Here is a 17,103-nt window from a genome sequence, read left to right on the forward strand (position 1 = left end):
TATGTAATATGTTGTCCACTGTCTGTGTGTGCGTGTGCGAGCATGCCAGAGCAGCTAATATTTCCAAAGGAATGAATTCACTTTCCCAATGTGAGCCTGTTCTGTTTAGGCTGATCCAAGTCTTTTTGGTACTGGCAGTAAATCTGACTGTAGGTGTATAAATTGGCAGTGGTGCCTGCCTGCCTGCCTTCCCGCGGTTGTGGATGGACTGGCGTTCTTCTGTTGGAAGCAGCATCTACACTAGAGCACTATCAGGACCCCACCCCTTTTGCTGCTCAAGGATCCCATGGACCTTTCTAGTACAAACTTGTCCCCCGACGCCGGATGTGTATGTTCACTTGTCTGCCTTCCATCCCATTGGATGACTAATGGGCACTTCCAACTTAGCACATTCCAAGCTGACTTCCTACAGTGCGTCTTGCCTGGGTTATTGCAATGGGCTCCTATCTTACCTTCCTGGAAGACCCTTTTGATCCATCAAGTCAGATCGTGTCACTCTGTTGTTCAGGGCCTCCAGTGACTTCCCATCTCAGAGTGGAAACCTCGCTCTGCAGGGCCCTCATCCTCTCTTCCGGTTACCACGCTGAACTCACCCCTACCCGTCTCCTTGTTGCTCATTCTGCTCGTTTCACGGACCCTTTCCTGGGCCATATTGTTACGCTTCTTTCTGTCTCAGAGCCTTGGTATACTTGGCACTTCAGCCTGGAATACCCTGTTACCACAGTTCAGCTGGCCGACTCTGTCTCTCTTCACAAGTCTTCTCAGCAAGGTTGTCATGAACTGTGTTTGAAATAGCTCCGCTCTCCCTCCATTCCTGATCCCTCTTCCCCATTTAATTTTCCTTCATTGCGTTTATCATCAAGTGAAACAAGCAAACAAAAACATACTATTCCATGGCTGTGGTTTAGTTTCTCTCTCCTTCGAGTGAGTGCAGTTTCACAGGAGCAGAGATTTGCCTCTCTGGTGCCTGCTAACGGGTTCAATAAGTAACTACTCAATGAAGAATCAGGAAGAACCATAAACACCTCTGGACTCTTCCCCACCTTTTAACAGTTGCTCTGGGTGTGATGGGTATAGGTAGCATTCATAATGACTCTCCGTATACACTAATAGCTCTTCTCCATCCCTCAGTTTCTCTGTCTGAAGAACATAAGGACATTTCTCACTGCCTGTTGCGAGACGTTTGGAATGAGGAAAAGCGAGCTCTTTGAGGCATTTGACCTGTTTGATGTTCGTGACTTTGGAAAGGTAATTACATTTTATGTTTTGAATAATACTCAAACATTTATTTGAATGTTATTATTTATTTTAATAGTTATTACTCAAATATTGTATTGGAAAGAACGGTGGTCCATGTTTATTGCTTATGAAGGCACTTGGCGGTGCTGTGGCTTAGATGTTGGGCCCCACAAGGCTGTTGGTTCAACAGAAAGCTGAGACGGTCTGCGTCCGTAGAGATTTACAGTCTTGGAAACCCTCCATAGGGTCGCTATGAGAGCCAGAATTAGCCTGAAGGCAACGGGTTTTTGGCATAAAGGTGTAGTAGGACGTGTGACGTCAGTGACTTAAATATCTGCAATGCAGAAACAGAGTTAAATTTAATATGCAGGTAGCTTAGACAAAACAACAATAGTAAATGAAACAAACAAACAACAATATAATCAAATAATACCATCAACTGCATAAAATGAATCGCAATTATTTTTTATTTAAAGTTGTATAATGGGGAAATTTTATTCAGAGTTCCCCTCCCATTGTTATCTAGTCTTTAGATAGTTTTTTGAGCACTTATGTCTGAGGATAAGTTGTTTTCTTTCTTTCCAGTCTTTATATCTGGGGGGAAAATAACCACTGAGTCAATTCTGACCCATAGTGATCTCAAATGACAGAGTAGAACTGCTCTCTAGGCCTTCCAAGGGTGTAGATATTTACACGAGCAGATAGCCTCATCTTTCTTGCTCAGCGCAACTAGGGGATTCAAGATGCTAACCTTGCAGTTAGTAGTCCCATTCATCATCTATTCTGCCACCAGGGTTGCCCTAATTTTTGGAAGTTGAGAACATTCCTTTTTCTATTTTGATAATTTAGAAGGTGCAATGTTTGAAATTATTGAATAACTGCTTGTGTTTCAACAGATGTTGGTTGGACTTTCATGCTTTTTTTTTTCACATTGAAATAATTTGGATATTTACTGGGACTAATTGTGTGTGCACCAAACACATGTGTATGCTAAGTTATGGTAGTATGATGACGTGATTGGGCATAAGGTTCAACCTTTTTGCTTGTAAGTAACCATGAACGTATCAGGTAATTCAGTGACATCATTTCAGCCCCTGCTGACCTTTGTCTCACGTGCTTGGGCCGACTGTCAGGAGAGGCCAGGCCCTGGAGAGGGACCTCGTGCTTGGAGAAGTAGAAGCAGTGACAGAGAGGAAGGCCCTGGGCAAATGGCCCGACACAGTGACTGCAGCCATGAGCACCCCACAACCACCGCCAGGTGATACTTTGAAATGCAATCCAGGAGAGGGAAGACCCAAAGTATGTTGAGAAGATGGCTCTTAAAATGAAAAGATTTGTGGTTAGGTGCCACCGAGTCTTTTCCAACTAATAAGAACCCTGTGTGCCCGGTCCCGCGCCAGCCTCATAATTGTCCGTATGCTCGCGCCCGCTGTTGCAGCCACTGTGTCCGTCCATCTTATTAAGGGCCTTCTGCCCGTTTGTTGTCTTTCTGTTTTCCCAACCATGGCATCCTTTTCCAGGGACTGGTCTCTCTGCTAACATGTCGAAAGTATAGGAGATGAAGTCTTGCTATCATCATTTCCAAGGAGCAATTTGACTGTACTTCTTCCAAATCTAATTCGTTGTTTTTTTTAGCAGTCCATGGTACTTTCAATATTTTTCATCAGCACCACAATTAAAATGCATCAGCACCACAATTAAAATGCATGGATTCTCCTTTGATCTTCCTGAACCAATGCCCAGTGTTTCACATGCATATGAGATGATTGAAAATACCATGGCGTGTGGCAGGCACACTGTAGTCTTTACGGTGCTCTTCATGAAGTTCGCAGTGGTTAATTCCTCAGAAGGGAACAGTGTGCTACTTCAGCGTCTGGAAACTCCACTGAAGCCTGTTCACCTTGAGCAATCCTGCTGGTCTTTGAAATACCAATGACATAGGTAGCTTCCAGCATTTCAGCAATGTGCAAGCTACCATCGTATGATGAACTGATATTAAATGTTAGACTTTTATAATTCAGATACTCCTGTCTTAACAAAGTCTATTTGAGTGGTATGCTGCTTGAATGCTAAGATGTAACATTTTTCTTCTAAATAAAAAGCAGGCAATGGATCAACTTTCTTGCTAATAAGAATGAACAGACATATAATAAACTCTTAACTGTGAGAAGGCTTTAGAAAGTTGATGGAAAAATTGAATTATGTTCCAATTGCATTTTTCCACAAACTTTTGGAAGCACCCTTGTGTGGTGAAGCTGGCCCGCCCATGAAGACAGAAGACGTGGCACCTCTGTCTGGCCTTGATGTGGACTCAAATTGTCATCTTCTATTAGTTACCAGCCTTCTCGGACATCAGTGGTTCCACTACCAATTTAGAAGACTGTAGAAAGGAGTTGTACGCACATGTTTTCTAAGATTCCTTTGATCTCTGTCAGGCGATGATTTAACGGTCTTGAGGTTCGAAAGAGTGATGATTTGATATGAAAATATATAGAAGGGAGGGAAAACCTGGTCCCTATGAAGGAAATGGTAGCATATTCTCTCTGACCACGAAGGGAAACCTTGAGGACAAAGAGGAATCAAGGAGACACCAGATCTGTGTCCAGTCCTTCAAAATAGTGGGCCAGAAAAACACCAGAGACAATGACTGAGTCTAGTCTTCCTTGTCTTTTTTGTTTTGTTTTTCCCTCGTGTTATCTTCTTTCATCCTCCTTAGTCTCAACTCTCTACTTTGTGTCAATCGTTGTAGAAGCAGGTGCCCACATCTCTCTCTTGCTGAGTGTCTTCTGGGTCTGAACGTCTGACCTTTTAGTAGAGCTTCCAAAGCTGTCATCATTATGGAAGCAGGTGGGCTCATTTTCTCCTGGGGAACAGCTGGCGGCTTGGAACCGCTGACCATTCTGTTGACAGCTGAATGCTGACCACTGTGCCAGCAGTGTTCCAAACCCCAAATCCTCTGCCACGGAGCTGATTGTGACTCTTAGCAAAGCACACGATTCCCAAGGCTGTAATCTTTGTAGCAGCCAGCTGTCAACTCTTTCCCCTGCTAAGCATCTGGAGGTTTCAAATTGTGCTTTAACCGCTGAACCACTAGGACGCCTGTTGGGTCACTGCGTGTCAGAATTGACTCCACAGTAATGAGCTTCCACGTGTTAAGAGTGTATAATTATTCAGTTCAAACTCCTACGTCAACAAAAAGTCTAGTGTGGTTTTTAATCTTATAGGTATGATGAGTGGGGTTAGTAACTTGGGTACCTGTAGGAATTAGCGGAGGCCTGGGGTTAGCTATGTGAGCGCTGTTCCTGAAACAGGTTTGTACCGGGGTACAGTCTGTGTCTAACACAGCTCAGCCTGGCCTTGCTCAGAGGAGCCATGATCCTGGTTCTTCTGCTCTTGCCTTTAAAATTATTATATATATGTGTTTGCTGTTTATACAGAGTATAGATAACTCTAATTCAATCATTTCTACGTGTGCAGCTCAGGGGCATTGATGACATTCTTTGAGTGTGTAACCATCTCTACCCCCCTTTTCTGGGTCTCTGCCCCATGAGCACAAATACCCTGTCCTCTAAGCTCTTTATCTATAGCAGCCTTGATGGTCTAGTGAGTTATGTATTGCGGTGCTAATCTCAAGTTCAACATTTTGAAATCTCCAGCTGCTCTATGGGAGCAAGATGAGATGGGTATTGCCATCTCTGAGGCACACAGGGCAGTTCCACCTTGTCCTACAGGGTCTCCAGTTGTGCTCTCAGTTGGCATCATCAAACTGAATGTCACTACCTAATGTTTCAAGTTACCTTTTCACTTTAATACCATAGAGGTAGTTTTAAAAAGAGCATAAATGTTCAAGGCAGACATTTTCCTTCACTGGTTATGGTAACAGAAGAAAGATGGGCATTCTACTCCCATAAAGATTTAGTCTTGGGAACCCCGGGAGCAGTTCCAGCCTGCCCTAGTGGGTCGCTATGAGCTGCCTTTGACTCAATGGCAGTGAGTTTTTGAGTCAAGACAACTATTGTTTGGCTTTAAAGGGTTTAGGGATAGTTTGGGTTTAAGATTTACAGATTATCTCAGGGCAATAGTTTCAGGGGTTCACGTGGTTACCCTGTCAAGAATTGTTAGTATTTCTAGATGGCATTGGGTTTATATTTTTTCTGTATTTTTAAGATATCATATACTTTATTGTCTTAAAAAGATTATTTCTGCCCTAACATCCGAGTTAAAAAAAAAGTAGAATCTTGTTAGCTTTTACCCCTCAGGCACCCTTCAGGTCTGAAAATGAACTCACTCCCACTGCTCAATTTTTAGCAGAACAATAAAGCTGTTTTATAAGGGGAACAATAACAATAGGGAGGTACTCACTCCTTCAAATAACCCACTGTCTGAGATCAAAAGGGCAGCATTTACCTGAGGACAAAGTTCAGAAGGGTTCAGAAAGGAGGAGGGATGGAAACAGGAAACAGAGAGGAAGTGGGGATAAGTGATGTTATAGTGCAGAGGATTGTAACGGATGAGATTAAATCAATTCTTCAGTGAAAATTCATCACCCAATTCACAATATGAAAAAAAAAAGCATTAAAAAAAAAGCAACATAGCTACACAACAGACAGCAACCCAGGAAGACTGCTTTCCCCTGGAATTAGATTAGAAATGATTAGCTGTGATGCTCTATTGACTTTGCACATGGATCCATGCCGATTGTCCTTTTATGATTAGCTGTTTCTGTGTGTGTGTTTAGATACTTTCCCCACAGAGCTGTCTTGGCACATTCTTAGTGCAGAAGCACATGGGATTTTTCTTAAGGATTTCCAAGAGAAATCAGCCACTCCAAGGGAGAAAGATAGGGCTTTCTACTTCCATAAGGAGTTAGAGTCTCAGACACTCACGGGGGCAGGCCTGCCCTGCCCAGCAGGGTTGCTGTGAGTCAGAATTGACCCTATGGAGTGAGTTGCATTGTCATAGCCACCAGGCTGCGGCTGCTGGCCAAATGCGAGCCAGAAACCAGCTCCTGGGTTTTGAGTTGGGGCGTTGGGTGGGTGTACAGTCTGTTTACAGCAACTGACAGACTCCGCTGCCATTGTCTTTAGTATTGTGAAGCACCTTCTACGTGTGAGTGATATTTTTTCTTGAATTCAGTTGACTTCCCTGGCCAGACGTGGCTCTAGCAGATGGTGGTTGCCGCAGAGTGGGCTTTAATGTGCTTTCGTGTAGGGTTCACTAGCTCACTGCTGTCAAGTCTGTTCCGGCACGACGGGGCATGGGGGAGACTGCCCCTGTGGGTTTGTGAGACTGTCACTCTTTACAGAAATAGAAAGCCTCATCTTTCTCCTGCAAAGCGGCAGGTGGTTTCAAACGACTGGCTTCTTGGATAGCAAGCAGCCCAGTGTGTGAATCCATTGTGCCATGTGGACTTCTGTCATCTTGTCAAAAGAAATCCAGAATGTCAGCTTCATGGTAGTCAGGAATGCAGATGAGGAAGTTATTGGGAGTGATAGGGTGGTGTGGTGTTTAGGTTGAGAACATGGTTTCTTAGTTGGGTTTTCATTTGAATTCTGGTTATGTTACTTACTTAACCTTGAACAAGTTGCTTAGCATCTGCTCTGGGATACTCAGTTTCTTCATTTATAAACCAAGTTTATTGTTTTTAGTGGCTTTCGAGTCAACCCAGGATTCAAGCTACCCCGTGCCCCGTGGAGCAAAGCCCTCCCATGTCATTGCAGTGATCAGTTTGGGGGGGTCATAGGGTTTCCATTGACCAAGTTTTAGAAGGAGAGCATTCGGCCTTTCTTCCTGGTCTGCCTTAGTCAGGAAATGTTGCTAACTCGCTCGTGTTCAGTACTGTAGTGACCTGGGGGCCTCCACTGGTAGATGTGTGGCGGCTGCCTGTGAGGTGCATTGGTTGGTACTCAGATCCTAATATTTTGCATGAAAGGTGAGAATTCTGAACCACAGTTGCCCTCATAAAATGAGATTGGATGCTAAAATGAGATAATGTAGGTGCGGTGCTTAACAGTGTCTTGGTCCAGTGTCAGCAATCAATAACTATCACCCATTTTTACTATTGCCACCATCAGTATTGCTATTTTTGATGAGCTTCACATTTCTTTTTTTTTGTTTTGATTTTTTTAATTTTTATTTTTTTTTAATCAATTTATTGGGGCTCATACAATTCATCACAATACATAGATCAATTGTATAAAAACATCTATACATTTGTTGCCCTCATTATTCCCAAAATTCGCTTGCCTCTTGGGTAGCTTCACATTTCATTGTAAACCTAGGGGCTACATTTTGTGCAAGAATCCATGATTTTGGAGGAGTGCTATTGAGAAATGTGCTGTGTTCTTTTTAATGTGGTAAGTGCTACACTGTTTTATTCAACACTGCCACCTTCATCCCTCCTTCTGTGGCCTTTGGGTCTCCTTTAAGACATCACCTGCATTAGTGTCTGAGTTTGCCATAACAAATTACCACCAACTCAGCAACTAAAAAATCGCAGAAATTTATAGGCGAATCGTTCTGGTGGCAAGACATCTAAACTCTGGTGTCACCTGGCCAGTGCCCCCTCCAGAGCCCCGGGGGAGACTCTGCTGCTGCTGGTGCTCACACGTAGCTTCTGCTGATGGCGGCTCTTCCTTGGGGTAGGACTGCATCACTGTCTTCCCACTGCATCGCGTCTGCCTCAGCCTCTCAGATGAGGACACTTGCCATTGTATTTGGAACCTAGCCAGATAACTTAGGACCTTAATTATAAGATGACCCAACCCTCATTCCCAGATGGTCAGCTGAATTACATCTGCAAAGCCCTCTTTCCCAAGTAAAGGTACACAGAACCTGGGGCTTTGATACAGGTATCTTTGGAGTGGCAGTTTTTGACTTGCCATATTGTTCTTTCCTGGTTATTTTCAGTCATGTCACTTAGATGGAATTGACCTTGCTCCCAGTTCTAAAAGTAATATTTTGATGGGTTTGATCAATTAGAGCAGAATGTCCCAAACTGGGCAGGACTGCCCCTTACGGGGAGCTGCAAGCATCTAAGGGGGGTTGCAAAAGCAGCAGCCGACACCTGGGTTATGGGCTCTAGTACAAAAGTTTTTCATTGCCAGGAGGGTGGTGAGTAATTTTTTTTTTTAAGAGATGAGCCAATTAAGTTTGGAAACCCATGAGTTCTTCTATCCCTTTGGCCGTGGCGACGGGTTCATTAATGGGACAGGCCACTCAGTTGGGGCCAATATGATGTGTGGAGACATTTGTTAGAGCAGCTCTATTCCCCATCTGATAAACTGGCATTTGGATGAGTCTGTGAGGTTTGGGTGAGGTTTGGAAGAGGTATAGCCATCTGGGTACCGCACGGAGTTTCAAAATGGATCCAGTTCAGAGGGAACAGAAATGAAAGAGATTCTGGTGGTAGTACTGTGTTCAAAGCGAAGCAGATCAGTGGGGTTTTCAGTAACATGGACCAGTGCACCCTCCGCTTTTTCTTCCTCAAGCCAGTTTTAGCTAGCTTTCTAACTAAAGGGAGGAACAGCTAAGCGATTACCTGATTCTTTTTTTAGATGATTTCAGGCTGTACTATGTTAACTTGCTTCTTCTACCCAAGTTCCAGACGACGTGAGGACTCCTCATAATCATCTTCTGTTGAGTGAAGAGCAGAGAGTCCCCGGGTAGCACATATGCTTAAGCACTTGACTATCACCGGAGAGGCCGACAGTTTGGACCCACCCTCAGTTGCTTCCGAAGACAGGAGATGTGCGTCCACCTGGCAATAACCTTGGAAACCTTGCGGAGTTGCTCTCCTCTGCACGCACAAGGAATGCCTGAATTGGAATTGACTTGACAAGTCGTTAAACAGAAACACATTCTTAACTTCTTGACAAATACTCTGTAGAGCTTATCATTGGCTGTGGGTGATCATAGATCTCCTCCAAGTTTGAAAGAGTACCTCAAAGTCATCAGATACCCTTCTCGTGCTGGTTCCTCTTCACCTGGGTCAGGAAAACTGGCCTGACGTCTCTGTGGATGGAGTTCATGTTCTCCTGAGCTTCCTGCCTCGGTCTGCATATTTCTGTCATGCAGAATGTTTTGAGGGTGACCTTAAACCCTCAGGGTAAAAGAGATCCCAGAAGCCTCTAACTCAGTGGTTCTCAACCGTCCTAATGCGGCAACCCTTTAATATAGTTCCTCATGTTTGGGTGACCCCCCCAACCATCAAATTATTTTCATTACTACTTCATAACTGTAATTTTGCTACTGTTATGAATTATAATGTAAATATCTGATATGCAGGATGTATTGTCATTGTTACAAATTGAACATAATTAAAGCATAGTGATAAATCACAAAACAATATGTAATTATATATTGCGAGATATTTCTTTCTTTTTTAAAAAATCATTTTATTAGGGGCTCATACAACTCTTATCACAATCCATACACACATCAATTGTGTAAAGCGCATTTGTACATCATTCTCAAAACATTTTCTCTCCACTTAAACCCCCGGCATTAGGTCCTCATTTTTCCCCTCCCTCCCCGCTCCCGAGATATTTATTTCTAATGACAAATAAATGGATATTTGTCTTGAAGCATGGTGTAGCATTAGTAACAGTCTTCATTCCGGGTACTCGTATGGTCTGTGGGCGTATCTGCATGTGGGTGGACTACCTGGAGATGTATAGAGGGGCGGTGTCTCGGTTCCTAAGATCATCAGAAATATGTGTTTTCTGATGGTCTTAGGCGATCCCTGTGAAAGGGTCATTCGTTCCCCAAAGAGGTCGCGACCCACAGGTTGAGAACAGCCACTCTTGTTCACCCCGAACTGGCTTAATGCCACCAAGAGGGGCTTAGAGAATTCATTGATATGGGCACCCAGTAAGTGAGAGAGCCCTGCAGTGTTCTGTGTGACCTTGGAGTTGTCACTTAACCTGTTTCCTCCCACAAAAGGGCTCACAATCTCCACCTGCAGGGTTACTAATAGAACTGTCCATGACAATGCGTGTCTTCTTTTCTTTGTACTATGTGAAAGTTAGGAATGATGTATGTAAATTGCCTGCTTTATTGCTTAATACAATTTGATATGATTCAATGAATACATTTAGATCTTGCTAGTTGACCATAGCATCGATTCTGCGTATCCGAGTAGACCTCTGCTCCATGGCGTTTTCTGTAGATGGTTTCTCAGAAGTAGGTCGGCAGGCATTTTTGTGGAGGGCCCTCTGTTGGGTTCACACTGGCTCTCGCCCGAAGCAAGCCCTTTACGCCTCAGATACAGATGCAGAGCACTCCAAGGGCTGCGGCTGAGTGTGGCGTCAAACCCAAGACTCTTGGGCCCTTCCTTGAAACTTACAAGGAAGTTTCACCATACACACCAGTGTATGTGCACATGTACTATCCTAGGTTCTTCTTGACTTTTTTTGTGTTAAGGAGAACATTCAGTTGCTCTTTATACACAGTGGTTTTAGTTGCGAGCTCAGCAGTAAAACTCCCACTGAAGGCAAAAGTGTCCCCCCATCAATTGTTTTCCCCAGGACATAAACCAAATTAGCAGCTATATGGTCAAGGAGCGGGGGTGGTGTCTTCAGCACCATACGTACGTTATCATCGACAAATCCACTTGAGCTTGATAAGGAAACCGAGGGATACCTGGTGACTCAGCTTCACGTAGAAAACGCCTTCAAAATTGTTTCTCTGGTGGCAACTCACAGTTGCCTTTTGGTGTCTCTGCTAAGGAGCTTTGTTGTTGTTAGGTCTGACTCACAGGGACGCACAGTGAGCCCTTGTAGTATTTTATGTCCACACTTTGCCCCACCCCCACCACACAGAGCGTGTCCCCAGAGAAGTGCTGTGGGCTCCTTCACAAGTTTGTGAGCTCAACCTTCCGTCCACTCCTAAGGGCTTATCACACGACTTGCTTCACACCTCAGTGGCATATGTAAGGAGCCCTGCTGGCACAGTGGTTAAAGCTCTTGACTGCGAACCCAAAGGTTGCCAGTTTGACTCTTCCAGCTGCTCTTTGCGTTCATTAAGATTCTCTGCCTTGGAAACCTGTCCTACAAGGTTCCTGTGAGTTGAAGTCGATTCAGCGGCAGTGGGTTTGTTTGTTTGTTGTTGTTGTTTGTAATGCATGCCTAAGGAGTCCCTGGGATAAGAGTTCAAATAGGAACTGTAAATGGTGAATGATTCATATTTACCCAGAGACACATGAGAAGAAGGCTCTGCTCACTTGTTTCTGAAGGGCGGCAGCCTTGAAAGCTCTGTGGACACTGTTCTCTGTGGCTGGTGTCAGACTGGCCTGGTAACAAGGGGTTTGTGTGTCTGTACATATCTGAGGACACAGGGACCTCTTCCTACCCAGCCACTGCTGTTATGTGAGGCTGCCACCTTGGCACTTATTATGGCTGGCTGACTCATCATTCCCTACATCCAGCTCTCTGCTTCCAGTCCCAGTGTGCACTGGAGGCTCAGCCTCAAAAGCATCCTATGAATCCAGGCAGGACAAGACTCGAAAACCTGTAATGGTTTCATGATACCTGTGTAGCTTGTGTATCTCCTGTGAACTCTGCCTGGCTTTCCAGGTCACAAGAAATCCCTTCCCAGCAAAGGCTTCTAGTCATTTCCCAGTTGCAGGTGGCCACAGGGACTGAAAGGTTGTTATTGGTTAGTGCATCCAGTTTGACCAATAAGTAGAAACAATGGGATATGGATATGTGTGGAACCAGGATGAATCTTCTTGGTATGTAAATATCTTCTCTCTCTCTCTTGTTACAATTACTTGTTTGACTGTCCACTCTTAATAGAAATCGGGCACGTCTTTCCGACTCTAAATTATTCAGCAGTCTCTGGGCTCAAAGTCAACAAACAGTCCATAGGCCCTCATCAGTTTTGCTTGAAAGCATCCTAAGGTGCTCTGTCTCAAAGTGATATCCTGCTGTGGGGGATTACTAAATTGCTCCCGTTAGGTTAGGTTCCTTTGACAGATCTTGCCCTCTGCTGCTGCTGTCCCTTTCTAGTTCCAACCCTGTTCAGTCCCAATCAGCTCACACCAGCCCCCACACCCGTGGAGCTCCTGTGTTGACATAAGCCAAACTTCCCCAGCTTTGCAGTAATTCCATTCGGAGTTACCTTTTCTGCCAACAGGAGCCTGAAGGGCATAGTAGACTATGCATTGGGCTACTAACCACTGATCAGCTTTAAAACACCCACAGCTTTAAGGGCGAACAAAGAAGCTTTCTGCTACTGTAGAGATTTACAGTGTTGGGAGCCCACCAGGGCAGCGCTACTCTGTCCTGCGGGGTGGCTGTAAGTTGAACTTGCCTCAGGGTTAGTGGCCTTGATATTTTGATTGTTCCTGCCCAGAAGCTTTGATTACAGCCTCTGTAGTTGGCCTTTACAGAGGTGTTTTGGTGGTGCAAGTGGGGTTGGTGCTGTGAGTCCGCCTGGGAGTGTCTCAGAAGAAAGGACGGGTGACCGACCGTTGAAAAACAAGCCACTGCAAACCCGTGCAGCGCAGTTCTACTCTGATGCACAGAGGGCACCAAGAGTTGGTATCAACTCGAGGGCATCTGGCTTGGTTTCGATTTTCAGAAGTGCCCCACTTCCTTCTTCAGAGCAGCACATGTGCCCCCTGATCTCTTTAGCAGCAGCAGGCTGTGGAGGTGCCTTCAGCAGCAGCACATGTTCGGCGGAGGACAAGCTTAGTCCAGCACGAGGTACTGTGAGAAGTGTGCCTCCTCTGAGTGTGGCACCAGCACCCCCAGGAATAGGTGACGTGTGCCATTAGTCATACAACTAAGGGAGAACACTCATGCAAATCCTTCCTGAACACAGAAGGCTTGTTCTAAGGGCTCTTTGGACCTGCTCAAGCAGAGAAAGGCCTTTCCTAATGTATATGTCTGCACGGCTGTTAACCCACCCCTAAATCATTGCACCATTTTGTTTGAGGATGAAGACTACCTCTTTTAGAAACCTCAGTTTCATTAGGAGTCCTTGTGGTGCTTTCTGGTAATCCTGGGACTGCTAGCTGCAAGGTCAGTAGTCGAAAACCCTCCAGCTGCCCCAGTGCAGAAAGATGAGACTGTCTGTTCCCTCAAAGATGCATCGTCAGGTTCAGCTCGGGGACAGAGGGTTTGCTTCTGAACTTCCATTTCCCTTTCTTTATAGAACATGGGACAGGCAGAGGGGGCTTTAGAAGGCCCGTGGAAGAATTCCTCCATGGTCTTGTAATTGCTGGAGGCAGTTCTTCATCCTGTAGGGTTGTGTGAGTCAGAATGCACTTGATGACAGTGAGTTAGGTTTTTTGTTTGTTTTAGCTTTTAATTCAGTTTTTTGAGCTCCCTTGTATTATATTAAAACAAACCAATCCATTGTTATCCAGTCAATTCTGACACATAATAACCCTGTAGGACAGAATAGAACTAGTTTTAGGGGTTCTGAGGCTGTAAATCTATAAAGTGATAAACTGTCTCATTCTTTCTCCCATGAAGCACTTAGTAGGTTAGAATCACCGAACTTTCTGTTAGCAACCTGTGTTAGTCTGCAGACACTGACTCTCAAACTAAATTGAACAAGGATGGTTTTCATTCTCTTTCCCAGGATCTAGTATAGGACAAACACTGAAAAGTCCTGCAGGGAGACCAAACCCATTATCATTGCGTTGACTCTGACTTCTAGTGACTTGATCAGCCAGAGCAGAACTGCTCCCCAAGGCTGTGAGTCTGGGGGAGCAGATGCGCCATCATCTTTATTCGTACATGGGTCTTTCGGTTTGTGTCTTGGTGCCTAAACACTGTGCCGCCAGGGCTCCTTAACTAACCATGCTTAATGTCTCACATTTGAATACAGTAGCTATTCACGCAGCACACAGTCCTTTCAAACATAAATGCAAAACTGATCTGCTTCTTCTTCTTCTTCTTCAAACCCACTCCTATTTGGGTCAAGGTATTCACTTACCCAGGCTAAGAGCTGTAGTTGCAGGTGTCTTGCATTTCCATTTCTCTCTTTAATCCTCATTGCTTTTTTCTTAGTCAAGGCCTTCCTGACCTGGCTGATTTCAATAGTCTTGTAAGTGTTCTCCCTGCCTTCAGGCTGATGTTGCTGCAAACTACATGCTTGCAAATCTGACTATGTCACTAGTAGCTTTTAAACAGTTGCTTACAGCAAAATAAATCCAAAGCCTTTGAAAACCCCACACAAAGACCCCTTCACCTACTCCTCTAGCCGTACTTCTCATCTCCTACTTTCCTCCACCAATTTCACCAAATTACTAATGTTCTCATAAATCAGTAGGCTGCTAGTTATTATCATCATCTTCTTTACCCCAAAGGCTCCTTCCTTCAAACCTCTCTCACCTCCCTTGTCTTTCGTGACTTAGGTCCCTTGATCATGTAGGCCTCCCTCCTTTCAGTCTTAAAATCTGAGAGTCCGTGCTCTCTCCAGAGCACTGTGTGGGCCTGGTTTCTGATGCGTTGGATTCCCTGAACTTGACTTTGAATAGTCACCTTTGTCCTCCTTCCCTGTCCTACAGGAAGTGGCACTTCACTTATTAAACGGACTCTTGGTCACATCATCCTGAGATGACTTGCAAAGCAAAAGAGCCTGCCCCTTTGCCCTCCGTCCACCCTACTCTGCTACCAGATTTCTGTTTTGGGGAAAGTAAGTTCCCTAGTGTGTCTGAGTCCTGGGTTCTGGTGGGAACGTAATGAGGATGATGAGTTGACTGTGTGGTGGTGAGGAGAATGACGGAGGTTCTCTGCGTGGCGGTAACACATCCAGTGCTCTGTGGACACAGGGTAAGGTTCAGCCACAGCTAGCCTCTCCTGAATAATTCATCCACCATTTGTCATCTTGCAAACGATTGCCTGCTCCCTGCCAACTGCTGCTTAATCAGTGTGCATGAGCTGGACAATGTCTCCTGACCCTCAGGGTGCAATTGAGGCTTCAGAAACAAATCAAACAAGTCAAGCATAGGAAGAGTGAGATAATTACACTCGGGAATGAATGTCCTTGGAGAAATCAAGGAAGCTGCTTTAGACTGGGTAGTAGAATCAAATCCCTTAGACATACCAAAGACGGAGACACTAACTTATGGAAGGAGGGCACGGGTACAAATGCACACTTACTTACGTAAAGGTTCAAATGTGTTATTAAGCATGTTTTAACTAGATTGTAGTCCTGAGACTTCCAATGAAACTCATTGGGATTGTTCATCAGCTTCATGGGCTTATTTAGCTCTAAAACTTCTCTTATTCTAGAATGTCCTTTGTGGTTAAATATTAATCCAGATGAAGACTTTAAACATCAACACACTCCACTTTGCAAATGTTTGCATTTTCTAATTCTTACCTGTGCCATCCTCTTTGAGAACAGCTAGGCTTAGGCTTTTTCTCTTCGCCCAAGGCCAGGCCATTTTCAAAAGTAGTGGCTTTTCTTAAAATTCTTGAACAACAGAGAGTCAGAAAGATTTGGCTGGACAGTATCTCTGGCGAAAACACGACATGATAGAGAAGCCGTGATGAACATTTATTTTGATTTTTCACCCCCTTTTGGTACAGTTGGGAGAAAGAGGAGACTTTCTACTCCCCAAAATAGTTACAGAGTCAGAAACCCACGGGGACAGTTCTAACTCTGTTCTAAGGGCCACAATGAGTCAGAATTGACTTCATGACAGTGAAGCTTTTGGTATAGTTACTAGGAAGGATGTTATTTCCAGAAATAGAAGCCGAGTTGAAGGGCTGAAACTGCACTTCTTTCTGTTGTCAGGGTTCCTTTTGAGACTGAACATGGACTCAGTAATGGAGTCAATTACTTAATGTGGTTCTTTTAGTGATGGGGTTGTGATTTTACCCAAAACGATTGGGTATGGCTATGCCAATAAGGCCATTGTGACCCAGCCAGAGTATTGGACAACTTGCTAATGCAAACAAGGTGCAAGGAACCCTGAGGATTGGATAGTACCATGCCACCAATAAGGTGTATGGACCCCCGTAATGAGGGCATTGGTTAGCTTCAGCACTCTGTTAGCCTTAAAGAGAGCCAACCCCAGAAGTGGAGAAGAGTGAACCTCACTACCATCAAGAAGCACAACCTTCAAACTAAGCACCCCTTCATTGAGAACCTCCTAGACTCAGGAGACCCACTATAACACCAGAGATGGCAAGAGGTGGTGGCAAGCATAGCAGAGTCCAGTGGACGAGAAATGATAATGGAATCCACAGACTGGCATGAAATAGTGCCGTGGGCTAGCCAGCCCACGGAACAAGGAGGCTAGATTGCCTGTGTGCTGACTCATGCAGAGTCTTCGGGCAGAGGTTTGTTGGTGGAATGGGATGTCCCTAGACATTTGTCGGCATAGCTAAGGAGTTTTGTTACACTTGTCCTAGCCTCTGTGCCAAGAGGCTGCTTGTGGGCACAGTCAAGAAGCTGTCTTGACTGAAGACATGTTCCTTATTATGGCTTTTAGCCTATGACTTCCCTAGTAAAGCTAATAATCTTAAGTATGGTGTGAGTTCTGCATGGCCAACATAATGGATTCTTGAACCCAGCAGAGAGGTAGAGAGCACTGAACAGCTGGTGTCTTAATTGATTGTAAACAAACAAACAAACACCTGGGCGAGAGGAGTCTGTCTGACTTCCATCTGATGGGAATCAACCTTGGTCTTGTGGGCATTGTCTCAGTTCACTGGGGCCCTTCAGTGGATTCCGGAACCAGCAGAGGAGTAGATGCTTCGGGAGGGTCTGATGAGTCCAAACAGGGTAAAGGAGGTTTTGGAGGACGGAAACAAGTCTGACCTCTACCTTGTAGAAATCAGCCCTGGGCTAGGGTGGAGGTTGAAGGTCTCTTCCTTGTGTAACCAAGGAGGTCTCCCC

General features: G+C 44.8%; 1 protein-coding gene across 1 annotated transcript in view; it reads left to right on the plus strand.

Annotated features, from left to right (window-relative positions):
• Positions 1-17,103, plus strand: part of VAV3 (vav guanine nucleotide exchange factor 3) — a 417,371-nt gene that overhangs the window by 98,749 nt on the left and 301,519 nt on the right. Inside the window, exon 3 of the mRNA XM_045292020.1 lies at positions 1,132-1,248. Coding sequence (XP_045147955.1) covers positions 1,132-1,248 — 117 coding nt within the window. The remainder of the gene's footprint in view (positions 1-1,131; positions 1,249-17,103) is intronic.

Source organism: Echinops telfairi, unplaced genomic scaffold (assembly GCF_000313985.2).
Source record: "Echinops telfairi isolate 266 unplaced genomic scaffold, ASM31398v2 ScPeMD7_443;HRSCAF=831, whole genome shotgun sequence".
Lineage (NCBI taxonomy): Eukaryota > Metazoa > Chordata > Mammalia > Afrosoricida > Tenrecidae > Echinops > Echinops telfairi.